Source organism: Atractosteus spatula, chromosome 2, assembly GCF_055471065.1.
Source record: "Atractosteus spatula isolate fAtrSpa1 chromosome 2, fAtrSpa1.hap1, whole genome shotgun sequence".
Lineage (NCBI taxonomy): Eukaryota > Metazoa > Chordata > Actinopteri > Semionotiformes > Lepisosteidae > Atractosteus > Atractosteus spatula.
The window spans coordinates 1141336-1153816 of record NC_142707.1 but is presented as its reverse complement, the minus strand read 5'-3'; the positions used below and the strand labels follow the sequence as shown (position 1 = coordinate 1153816).

The 12481-nt window shown below is 55.5% G+C and overlaps 1 protein-coding gene across 1 annotated transcript; it reads left to right on the top strand.

Moving 5' to 3' along the window:
• The first annotated feature begins 652 nt into the window (after nt 1-652).
• tspy (testis specific protein Y-linked) lies at nt 653-11852 on the top strand. Its single transcript, XM_088908839.1, has 8 exons — nt 653-1797; nt 3395-3472; nt 3940-4051; nt 5031-5191; nt 5437-5513; nt 6373-6494; nt 7268-7315; nt 8560-11852. The coding sequence occupies exons 1-8, from the start codon at nt 895-897 to the stop codon at nt 8742-8744; spliced, it is 1686 nt and encodes a 561-aa protein (XP_088764965.1). The 5' UTR covers nt 653-894; the 3' UTR covers nt 8745-11852.
• The last annotated feature ends 629 nt before the right edge of the window (nt 11853-12481 follow it).

Here is a 12481-nt window from a genome sequence, read left to right as displayed (position 1 = left end):
GCTGCAGTATCGTGTCGATTGGGCACTAGCAGAATACCTAAAAAAGTTAAAGGTTTCATTTATATAAAACAAAAAATATACAAAGCACATAATATAATAACTGCGTTACCTCAATGTAACCACTGGAGGGCGGGGAAAAACATAAATATATATCAACTCTAGTCCGCATTTTAAAAATAAAAGCATTGTAAGGCGTGGAATTAGCTAAGCCCTTTAAAACATAAATCCATATGTAAATAAAAGTACGTGCATTTAAAAACGTCTGTTAGTTTTATGCAAATCAGAAATTGCGTGTTTACTGTGCAAACGCGCCTGACACTCGCACGCGCTTCTCGCTAGGCCGCACAGCGAAAACACACAAAACAGCCCCCTCCCCCCCAAGATCCCGCCCTCGGCCTCCTCCCATTGGCCGGACGGGCTTCTCAATCCCTGCCTATCATCCCCGAGGGCGCTTTCCATTGGCCACACGCCCGTTGTCGGCCCCGACCAATCCGCGACACATCACGTGGGTAAACAAACCCCGGCGGCGGCGACGCTCCGCCGTGATTGGCGGAGAGGTTTCGGCGCGGCAGGCCGCAGCCAATGAGGCGGCCGCTCTTTACAGAGCAAGTGGGGGTGACGCGGGGGGGGTCCGGGGCAGCGCGATACGGGATCAGGGATGGCACCTTAAACAAGCTGGAACAAACTTTTATCAGCAGGGCTGCGCGCTCAGAGCCCGGACAGGGTAAGAACGGACACCCAGCCATGCCGTGGAGTGGCGACCCGAAGTAGGCTTTTCCTCTCCGTGGGGTTTCGGTCTGGGGTGGGAAGTTGCCGCGTTAGGGAGTTGCGATATTTTGGCTGCTTGCTTTATTTTTTTTTTTTAATTTAATTCCGCGTTAAGCGGTAAGGATAATGAGCGACGTCTCAGACGGCGAGGAGCCGACCTCAGGGAAAAGGCGGCGCACGTCCCCGGGGCCCGGGCGCTCGTCCCCGCCGGCCAAGGCCGCCCGGGTGGACGGGTCCGAGCCGGAGTCGGCGCTCGCACCCCGGGGCGAGAACGGGGAGCCGGAGGCGAGAGCCGGGGCGGCCGAGGCTGAGCAGCTGCCCGGGGAGCGCGCCTCGGCCTCGGAAAGCGAGGAGCGGAAGGGCGGGAGCGCGCCTTCTCCTTCCTCGGCCGGCGGGGGCGCGCCTGTCCCTGCGAGCAGCTGCGGCGGCGGGGGCGCGCCTTCCTCCTCCGAGGCGCCCGGAGCAGCGGCGGCCCCCGGCGGGAGCGCGCACCTTGAAGAGCCCTCTGACTGGGCGGCTATGGCGGCGGCCGAGGCGCTGGCCAGCCTGACGGGGGCCGGGAGGGGGGGAGGGGTGCAGGCCGAGGCGCAGGAGGGGCCAGGCGGCGGCGGCGGCGGCGGCGACGACGACGACGACGACTCCAGCTCTCCAACGCTGAAGAGGCAGGGAGGCGGGAGTGGGGTGCAGCCGGGGAGCCCCACTCCTCCAGGGGGGTCTGCTGCAGGCCCGGGCGGAGAGGGGCGCGAGGAGGAGGGCGACCCGGCGGCGGACTCGCCCGGCGGGCCCTCCAGCCCGCCGCCGCGCTGCCAGGAGGACGCCGAGTGCGCCATCGTGTCCGTCAAGGTGGTGCCCGAGACGCGGCGCTCGGTGGCGCTGCTGGCCCGGGTGCAGGGCTCGCTGGAGGCCATCGAGCGGCGCGCCGCCCGGGTGTACCGCCGCATGGAGCTCAAGTTCAACACGCTGCGGCGCCCCCACCTGGAGGAGCGGGGCAACATCATCCAGACCATCCCGGGCTTCTGGGTGACGGCCGTATCCTTGACAGCGCCCTCCGCCGGGCACACGCGTCGCACACGCGTCGCCTGCTCGCGGTCCTCAGCTCGGAATGAGGGCTCCTCTCTCGTGTGTGGAAGAGTAGTGTTGGATTTCTCACCTGCGTTTCCTTTCCTGGCTTTGGCCTGATCGCTCGCTGGTGGGGATCTCGGGCCAGCCTCGTCTCGCAAGTTCAGACCTCGTGCTTCTTTACCCAAAGGGTTTTGGGGGTGTGGAACAAGCTACCCAGCCTCGCTGTTTGAGGCGGATACCCTGGCTTCTCTCAAGAGCTGGCTGGGTCAGACCCTCAGGTCAGTTAGCTATTAATTACTAATAGGGGATAATGCTCTCGCGCTCTTATGCGCTCCAGCGTGCAGAGCGGACAGGGAGACTCGAACCTGCTGTTTCCATCCCTGGGTCCTGTTGTTAAAGGCCTGTTCCCCAGCTGCCACGTTATTGCTTTGCTCTTACTGGGCCCTCTGTCTCCTTCGTGCGTTCCAGGAGTGAGCTCGTGTCCCTCTCCCAGCACCACTGTGACGGGGCTCGTTTTCGGGACGGAGGCCTGTGTGTTGTTGCACGAGCGAGGTCTGGAACAAAGAATCGCATTCGATCTCTTCAGAAAGACCGTTGAAGGTGCCTGTTGTAGGAGAGAGTTAGTGTTTATGCTGACATTTTTCTATCCATCTGTTCTCCGGCGGCTTTATCCAGCATACAGGTGGATAAGCAACAGGTGCAAAGCTGGACACACCCTGGACTGGACACCAGTCTATCGTAGGGCGCGCACACAGACACACACACACACACACACAAGGGTACATTTTCCCAGAAGTCAGTTAACCCACCAGTATGTCTGGAGTGTGGGAGGAACCCAGAGCACCTGGAGAAAACCGATGTGAACATGCAAACTCCACCCAGACAGCACCCCAGGTCCAGATTTGAACCCAGGGCCCCAGCGCTGCGAGGCAGCAATGCCGACCACTGTGGCACCGTGCTGCCCAACGTTTTTCTTTTGACTAGCTAAAACAAAACATTGATCTTTACTTTCTTATCCCGTTCCGGGTTCCGACACGAGTCCTCCGTCCCAGAAGTGGACCCCACTCCTTGCGGAGGTCGGACCCTGACCCTGCAGACCCCGACTCACGAGCTGGGCGTGCGGCTGGGCGCCGTGACCTCTGCTCCGGCCTGCGCTGGCAGCCCTCGAACCGCTCTGCTTGATGTGAGAGTTTTCGGGCTGGAGAGAGTGCGGATCTCTCCTCCCTCCAGACGGCGCCTCTAGGGGAGAGTCTGACTCGCGGGCTTCAGTAGCTTCATACTGTGGCTTGCTCAGCAGGCACAGACACCCCGCAGGTCCGAACGTGGGGTTCCTCTGGTACTGAGCAGGATCGAACGGGGCTCGACCCAGAAACGGCAGGAAAGGACACGAGGTCGTCACTGGTCACCGTGTGACGCCTCGGCGCAGTCGAGGAGCGTTCAGGTCTGGGATCTGGGATCCCGGTGGCTCCCCAGCTCTAGAGTTAGGAGTGGAGTGCGGATAAGGGGGTGGGGGAGCTCTGGGGTGCTTTGGAGGGGGCAGTTTCCTTGACGGAGGGCTGCTCAGTTCCTGAATCATCCCCAGCTGTCGGCTCACATTGACGAGAACGATGAGGACGCCCTGAGCTACATGACCAGCCTGGAGGTGAGTCGCTCTGCGCTCTGGCGGGCTTGCAGGTCTGTTCCAGCTAGTTGCCCCCGATGTCCAGATGAGCCGCTTGCTTTCAGTCCTGAACGCGGCTGCTTTTAACTCCCTCTTGTTTTCCTCGTGACACATGTCACTCTGTGTCCCGGTTGCTCATCTCAAAGTCCTCTTAGCTCAGTACTGCTGCTGTCTTTCAGGTATCTGAACACTAACAGTCCTTTAGTCTGCGTGTTTACAGAGCAAAACAATTAGTTCTGAAATGCTGATGGCCTCATTGTTGAGAGCTGTGATGTGCACTGCGGTTGCAGCACTGTGGGAGAGGCGCTGCGGAGATGTGGGAGAGCAGTGTCACTGGGCTCGTGTCCAGGGCAGGAGGAGGCTTATGACGTTGGAGAGCCGTGCAATGCAGACAGTTACTTTTACTGAACACCAGGTGAACACCTGTCTCTCCCTCGTTCTCTCTCCAGGTGGATGGCTTCAAGAGCAGCAGGATGGGCTACAGGATCTGCTTCCAGTTCAGCAGGAACCCCTACTTCCAGAATAACTTCATCGTCAAGGAGTTCCATGTGGGGGAGGGAGGTGAGACCCCCCCCCCCGGACCAGGCCAGCAGAATGTTGTACAACATGCCCAGACTCACAGTAGTAACAGCCTGTGTAATACCAGGAGCTTATCTGCAAGGCCATGTGTAATTCTGGCCAGGAAGTCGAAAGAGGATGTAGTTGTCCTGGCACATGTTCAAGGCAGTTCATGGTCTGCAGGAGATCTCGTTCACAGAGGGGTCGCAGGACCGGAGTCTCGTCAGTGTTGCACCGAGCTCATGAGCGCAGGCTGAGCAGTTTTGAAGATGTCAGAGAGCAACTGGTGGAGAGGTTTGCCTCTCGCACACGTGGAGTGAGAGAACTGAATACTCGCAGGCTGAGTTGTCACATGATGCTTTCCTGGGCTGGCCCTGCAGCCCTGCAGCCCTGCAGCCCTGCAGCCCTGCAGCCCTGCAGCCATGCACGAAGCCTCGGTCTAGTGGCCCTGCGGCCTGTCCCGACTCGGAGTCGGTCGATAATGACTCGCTCTGTCTCTTTTCCTCCCTCTCCAGTGGGGTTTGCGTGTTAATGCTACCCCAGCTCCGCCTTGTCGTGATGTCTAGTGTCAGATAACCAGGTTAGACCTGGTAAGCTTAGTTGGACTGTCAGTTTTTGGAGTAGGGATGGAGATTAGTTTCTTCCACAGAGAAACGACGATTCGTAGATCTAGGGGCATTTGAAAAAGCAAACTGGAAATATTGCACCGCTGATCTGCACAAGACCGCAGAACTCTTCCACACACATTATCTGGACCTACGCTCTTTCTCTCATTCATTTTCCTGACCTGCTTAGGTGCCTCTGCTGAATAGCCCTATAGGGTCCGTGTGGTTACAGGCTGTAAAACACACTTCATTCACTTGGCAGCTGGTGTCTGTCCGTGCCGTCTGACACAGTACTGCCCTTCCTCTTGTGGGTGGACCTCGCCATGCTGACCCGGTATCTCCCACAGCCGTCAACTCTCTGTCTCTCTGTCCCGCAGGGTCCTTGACGTCCTTGTCTAACCCCATCCTGTGGCACCGGGGCAGGAACCTGGCGGCGCTCGGGGGGATGGTGAAGGGGCCGGGCCGCCAGCGGGTGTACCAGAGCTTCTTCGGCTGGTTCACGGACCACAGCAGCCCCAGCGCCGATGAGATCGCCGAGGTACGGCTGCCCCCCCCCCCTCCCCCCCCCCCCCCAGGCTCTCCCCCCGCTGCGCCGGCGACCCGACAAGGACGCTGTCGTCCCGCTCGGTGGAGCAACGAGTGTTTGGATCGGCGCCTCTCTGTTGCGGTCCCGTGCGCTGCGGCAGTTGAGATGGGGGTCAGACAGACCCCGCTGGCCCGGCCCGGCCCGGCCCGGCCCGCCCCCGTGCTCTGACGCGTGTCTCTGTCTGTGTTTGGCTGAAGATCCTGAAGGACGACCTGTGGAAGAACCCACTGCGGTACTACCTGACGCCCATGTGGGAGCTGAAAGAGAACGGAAGGTAACGCTGGCCGAGGGGCTGCCCTTCGCCTCCCCGGGACCCACACGTGATCGTTACTGTAACAAGCTTAACTTTTATATAGCGCATTGCAGAACAACAACAACAACAACTAGTCATTGAGAAGAGATCGTAAACGGGAGTTGGGGACACAATAGGAATGCCAGGAGGCGGACAGAGCCAGTTAAATGAAAGCCCTTCTAAAGAAGAAGGTTTTGAGTCTGGACTCGAAAGAGCTCAGGGAAGGCGACTCTCTTAGGGGCGGAGTTCCAGAGCTTTAGGGCGCAGCAGGAGAAGCCCCGTCGCCCATAGAGTGTAGACGGGCTTGGGGGACAGACAGGAGACCAGAATCAGAGGTTGTGAGGTGGAGAGTAGGGCGATAGCAGCTCGGGTACTGAGGTGCCAACTATGCAGAGGCTCATAGGTGAACACAAGGATTCTGAAGATGACACGAAACCTGACGGGAAGCCAGTGCAAGGACTCCAGTGTAGGTGTAATGTGACAGTAATGTTTCCGAATTGTTTTCCTCATTGGTTCCTGGCAGAGCATTAATGCCACAAACAGGAACTGGCAAATGGCCCGTAGCTCTTGCTGTTTGTAAGAGGACCCGTTTAATAGTGTTTCAGTTGTAAAACATAGAAACCTGCGTCCGAATGCTTCCAGTCCTGTCCCGGCCATCATCCCGAGAGAGCTAGTCCTGAAGGAAAGGGGCAGGCAGTCGGTGCCCTGTGCAGGAGTATTGAATTGCTCCAGTGGGATTTCTAGACCCTGCAGGGCTGGGCTTGCTCTATGTTGCATTTCCAGTGAATAGCGCTTTGGTGAAAGGCACTATATTAAAGAGCTGTTCTCCTGCGGGTCTCAGAAGTGCGGACAAAGGCAAAGGCAACGGCGATGAGTGCGTGGTGATCTCGGACTCCGACGAAGACGAGGGCGAAGAGGGGCTGTCCCGGGAGGAGGACGAGGAGCAGAGTGCCAGCGAGGAAGGTCAGTGCTCCGAGCGTGGTGGGGAGGCCTCGGCGGAGGTTGACCGGACCGGTCCGGCACTGCGGCTGTCTTCACGAGGGAGGCGGCGGCCAGCTGGCTTCAGAGGCCTTCGCTCGGGCTGAAAGAAACTACAGCGTTGGAGCCTCTCGGCCGAGAGCAGCCTCGCAGATTGGCTCCAGCCTGCGGAGCGCCTTCGCCACACATGCCAGTACATTCGATCACAGAAGAATGTGTGTACGAGCGTGAAACATGAGTTGTAGTCAAGGCATAACAGCAGGTACATGGCTGCAAAACTAATACTCTCCCCCAACCCTGCCCATGTAAATCTCCTTATCTAAGGCAGTGCAGAGATGCTTTAAACAATAAACTGAGCAGGAACCCCAGCCCTGCACCCCGACTCCAGCCCTGGTCCCTAAACCAGGTGCCTTCCTTGTTGGTGGTTTGTTCTTTGGAGGAGCATCAGGCTTTGTCTTGCTAAGTAGTTGATACTTTGAAGCATTTAAATGGACCCTGTCAGTTTCTCCCGTGAAGAATCTTGACAGCTTGATGTTTTTTATCTGTGTCTTTTGCAGAGTTTGTGCTTTACTTTGAACGATTAATTGTTGAATCTGTGACCCATCGAACTTCAGCATCTTTTGTGCGTGGCAGCTGTGCTTACTGCAGGGCGTCTGAATGAACGTGGTCAGTGGCCAGTGTGTGAGCCGCTGTGTGAGTTCAGTCCTGGTCTGTTTTCACTCACGCCCTGGCCTGGCCTTTCTGCATTCACCCCCCAGGAGAGAGCGTGGAGGAGAGCGATGGCGAAGGAGAGGTGGTCATTGACGGTGAGTCCCCTCCGCTGCCCCCCACTGGTGTTGTGACCTCCTTTCCCAGCCTGAGGAACAGACAGTGAGCCTGTCTCTTAATAATAATAATACAGTGTGTGATCTCCTGTCCCTGCCTGAGGAACAGTGAGCCTGTCTCTCAATAATAATAATACAGTGTGTGATCTCCTGTCCCAGCCTGAGGAACAGACAGTGAGCCTGTCTCTCAATAATAATAATACAGTGTGTGATCTCCTGTCCCAGCCTAAAGAACAGACAGTGAGCCTGTCTCTCAGTAATAATAATACAGTGTGTGATCTCCTGTCCCAGCCTAAAGAACAGACAGTGAGCCTGTCTCTCAATAATAATAATACAGTGTGTGATCTCCTGTCCCAGCCTGAGGAACAGACAGTGAGCCTGTCTCTCAATAATAATAATACAGTGTGTGATCTCCTGTCCCAGCCTGAGGAACAGACAGTGAGCCTGTCTCTCAATAATAATAATACAGTGTGTGATCTCCTGTCCCAGCCTGAGGAACAGTGAGCCTGTCTCTCAATAATAATAATACAGTGTGTGATCTCCTGTCCCAGCCTGAGGAACAGACAGTGAGCCTGTCTCTCAATAATAATAATACAGTGTGTGATCTCCTGTCCCAGCCTGAGGAACAGACAGTGAGCCTGTCTCTTAATAATAATAATACAGTGTGTGATCTCCTGTCCCAGCCTGAGGAACAGTGAGCCTGTCTCTCAATAATAATAATACAGTGTGTGATCTCCTGTCCCAGCCTGAGGAACAGACAGTGAGCCTGTCTCTCAATAATAATAATACAGTGTGTGATCTCCTGTCCCAGCCTGAGGAACAGACAGTGAGCCTGTCTCTCAATAATAATAATACAGTGTGTGATCTCCTGTCCCAGCCTGAGGAACAGTGAGCCTGTCTCTCAATAATAATAATACAGTGTGTGATCTCCTGTCCCAGCCTGAGGAACAGTGAGCAAGTAAAGAACAGGGTTCTGCTGATTGTTACTGCTTTGGTAATTCATCAGTGATGCCAGTAGATTTCAAGACGTGACGTGGCGGTGAGTATAATTTTCAGAGGCTCGTCCTCTTCGTGATCCAGCTCAGATCCGATTTAGATGGAGCTGTGTCTCCGTGCCGGTCTGTCTCCGGGGGGGACCTGTGGACGGGGGCACGAGGACTCGTGAGGGGCCCATGGGGCTCCCGCTGTTCCGTGACGAGGTGCGTTTGTCCTCTGGCGGTCCGCAGGCTCGGAGGACAGCGAGGCCGAGGGCAGCGGGGAGGAGGACTCGTCCGGGGACGAGGGGGACGAGGAGGAGCTGGAGGTGGAGGAGCTGGACCTGGACGACAGCCTGGAGGTCGGGGGCCAGGAGGCCGAAGGGCAGCAGGGAGAAGAGGAGGACGTGGGCGTCGGGAACGAAGACGACAGCTAGGAGACTGGACTCCGCGGCAGGATGCTTCCAGGCGAAAGACTTTGGGATTGTTGGGGCTTTTGCGAAGCGGGGTTAGGTGCCAGGTCTCCCGCGCAGTCGCAGGGTGGAGGGCGGGCGGCGGCGGCGCTGGGCGTGGGAGCGGCGGAGCCGGTCAGTGTTTCGGGGATCAGAGGGCTGGAGATTCAGTTGAGCGACCCCCTCCTACCCCCACACCCGCTGAGGAGAGGGTCGTGATGACGCTGGGCTCAGCGGGCCTCCTCCCTCCGGGCCCGGGGACGTGGGAGGAGCAGAACACAGCCTTTTACTGAACCGGACCCCTCCACCGTGTGACCCAGCCTTTCAGGCGCAAAACCCAAGTGAGCTTTTCTGCATTCCGGCCTGCTAACAACAGCTCAGTTCGTGACCTCGGGTGTATTCCTGGTTCTTTGAGGTCACCTCCCAGGCGCCCTCTTGTGGCGGCCCTGTTGCTATTACACCCCTGTCGTTCAGCCCTAGTGTGTACATATGTGAAGCAGTGCTGGATTGGCTTTATGCTGCCAGCTCACAAGCAATGCTTTAATCCGACTGTTAGCTCAAGACTGGGTATTGTGCTCCGGTCTTGGCAAAAGGAGGATTGTGCTCCTTTTCTGTTAGTTCTCCCTCTTGCTTCTCTGCTTCTTAGATTTTTTTTCTGTGCCGTGTGTGAATGGCTCTTGCGCGTGCCGTTTGGAAACGAGTGTGTGTTTGTTATTTCAAATCTCAGGGATGAAGCTTTGATGCAACCGTTGATAACCGAGGGAGTCAAAATTAAGGTGATGGCAGGACAGTCTTGCCCTGTGTGGTGGTAAACGATGCTTCCCGTCGCTGTCTCCTGTACGTCTGGGCCTGGATCAGTAAGCCACTAACAGCCTGTTGTGCAGCGATGTGTAAAGATACAGAACCGAGTGTTCAAGCGCGGAGGGCGGGCTGGGTGTGCGCTCCGCTGTGCTCTGGGGGGTCATCGACACTGCACGCTGTCCGGCGAGTCATCTAGGAGGTGTTTCTCAACCGCAGGACTGCAAAAGCAGTTTGTTTCATGGCCAGTTGGTAAAACTGAGAAGAGTCCCCAGGGTGCAAGCCTGAAGCAGCAGCAGCAGCAGCACTCTGCGAGCCGCGCTGTGGGGCGGAGAGATGCAGGAGAGAGGAGAGAGCAACACCGCCTCCCTTAGCTTCTCAGAGCAGCGCAAGATCTTCAGACGTCTGTGTATTAAGATATTGGACAGATGTGTCTATTCTGGGGGGCTAATTTATTTTTTTAGGTGATGCTGTATTTAAGCTGCAGTTGGTTGGATTTTTAGTTTCCGTTTATCGCGCCGGCGAGTCCGCGCCGTCTGCGCGCCGCTCTTCCGAGTCCCTCGCAGGCTGCTGCTCCGGGGGACGATGTCAGCAGAGCAGCTTCTGCAGCTCCCGTTCTGTCGAGGAGTTTGGCTCCGCAAGGCGAGCCCGGGCGGCGCAGGCTGGGTCGACCACAGGGGGGCGCTCTGGGGCTGCAGAGCTCGGGGAGGTGGTGTGGCAGGACCTGCGCCCACAAGGTGACTGCCCCCCAGCCCGAGCTCCAGCCGGGGGCCACCCCAGCCTCGGCACAGCTGGTCTGCGGTCGGCCATGACGTCATCAGTTTTTAGACTCGGAAAAACGATTTGATTGAGCAAACCCCCTCCCTGGGCTGCTGGCAAGACCCTTCCATTCTCCATGACTATCCCCTCCCTTAGCCGAGCAAGTGACAAGTTCTGCCCCTCATCACCCCCTTGGGGACTGTGAGAAGAGGGGGTATCTGCGTGGCCCCTCACTGGGGCTTTCTGGGCCTAGAGCTGGGAGCTAAGCTGGGGTCACAGTTCCAAGTCCTGGAGTGCTCGTTGTGTCTGGCTTTTGTTCCAGTCATGTTCTCTAATTGTGGTCCAGTTACTTAATTCTATTTGTTATTGATCCGATTAATTAGTTGACTGTATAACTAATACCTGTAGCCAGGCTCAGAGGTGTTTTTTGAGGTAACTGTACCTTTAATAAAGTGAATCGTCTTGTGACCTTAAGGAAAATCCTACATGCATCTAATTTAGACAGTAATTGGGTGCAGCAGTGGTCAGACTCCTGGACTCCTCACGGGGAGGTTGTGGGTTCCAATCCCAGCTGAGGCACAGCTGGTGTACTGTGGGCACTTCACTCCGATGGCTCCAGTGTTGAGCCTGCAGTGGGTCGCTTTGGATAATGAAATATGGAATGAATCTTCTGTGGAGGTCAGTGTGGGCGTGAAGTTTCTAGACAACAGTACTGAGGTGTTAACAGTTGTAGGTGTTCCTCTCTGCCTCCTCTACCTGACCTGTCTTTAAATCTGGGCTCAGTCCTGCTCAGCAGTTCAGTTCAGGTTTTTTCTCATCCTCGCCGTTATCAGGGGCACAAATTGCTCTTTTCCTGATTGCTTCACTGCCTCCAGTGTGACTCGCGTCTGCGTCGCTGCAAGCGCAGTTCGAAAGCCAGCTCATGCCTCGGGGCAGCAGCTCCATCATGATGCCACATGGGCAGTTCATTCTTAATTGCAGCTAGGAGCTTGCATTACACGTGGAAACCCACAGAATAATGGATAGAAAGGCAGAAATCGTTTATTAAAAGAATTAAATTTCTTGTAACCTTGATAGAGAAGAGCTCAGTGCTGTGTCACTTATTTAAAAGTAGTGTTGGGAACAGGAAGAGCACTGCCTGGACTTCAGCAGTCCTGTCCAGCAGGTTGTATAAATCAGCCTAAAGACACCAATTTATTACAGCTTGGAATTTTCTGTTCCATTATTTTATTAAATTAATGCGAATTCTTCCTAAAGATTTTACACTTCTGCAGTGTGTTTAGCAGTTAAATCACTGAAAGGTTTGTAAATATTTTTTTTCCTTCCTTCCCCACTTTTGGGGGGAAAAGCTTTGTAAACCTCTCGTGTCGAAGACGAGGATGCGGGGCTGTGTGTGGTGGAGAAATAAAACCTGTATTTTGTGCTGCATTTCTTCTAACAGCAGGTTTTTGTATTCAGTGCTGGGCGATGAGATGAGGACTCTTGTGTCTGCTGTTCTTGTTTTCACTTTTCTAAATAAAGAAATTTCTAGGTCCTGCCTGGCCTGGGTTTGTCTTGACGTTTGAGAATTTAACCTCTTTCAGTCTCTCAAGAGTTTACAGCACACTATGATGTGACCTTTGAACTTGGACCTGAATTTCAAAAAGTCCCGTCTTGTGTTGGTGAGCTACCCGTGGGGTTCCTGTAGAGGGCGCCAGCGCCCTGTTGAGAAAAGTGCAGGGGCGTCGGCTGACCTGTCCACCTGAGCCGATCATGAAAGCCAGCGGGACCTCAGCAGGCCCTTCCCTAAACCCAGACACCGAAAATAATGTTCAAGCTTTCTGGGACCGGTCACATTGCGCTCCCTTTGTCCTGAACCTCATGCAAGAAGCAGAAGGTGAAAGTAGTAACAATCCTACGTATGGAAATATTTTTTTTAACTCTAGAGCCGAATCTGGAGTAAAGTTAGCTTTCCAACACGTTCTGTAAGTGTTTCTTTAGCGTTTCCGTAGTATTTTGGGTTTACGGGTAACAGCAGCACAGGAGGAGTGTAAGAAAATGACGACTCTCGGATGTCGTGGACAGTTTTAGAAGACGAGTAATTTACTGTACGGTACTGCGCCTTCAGGGGACACCCCCAGACCCGGGCTCCACTCGGGCTGACAGCTCGCCCTCAGTTTAAACGT

Excerpts from the sequence above, each read along its gene's own strand:
- tspy (XM_088908839.1), top strand. The coding sequence starts at position 895 with ATGAGCGACGTCTCAGACGGCGAGGAGCCGACCTCAGGGAAAAGGCGG. Across the intron at positions 3,473-3,939 it reads GCTACATGACCAGCCTGGAG|GTGGATGGCTTCAAGAGCAG; the intron begins GTGAGTCGCTCT and ends TTCTCTCTCCAG. Across the intron at positions 6,495-7,267 it reads GCAGAGTGCCAGCGAGGAAG|GAGAGAGCGTGGAGGAGAGC; the intron begins GTCAGTGCTCCG and ends TTCACCCCCCAG.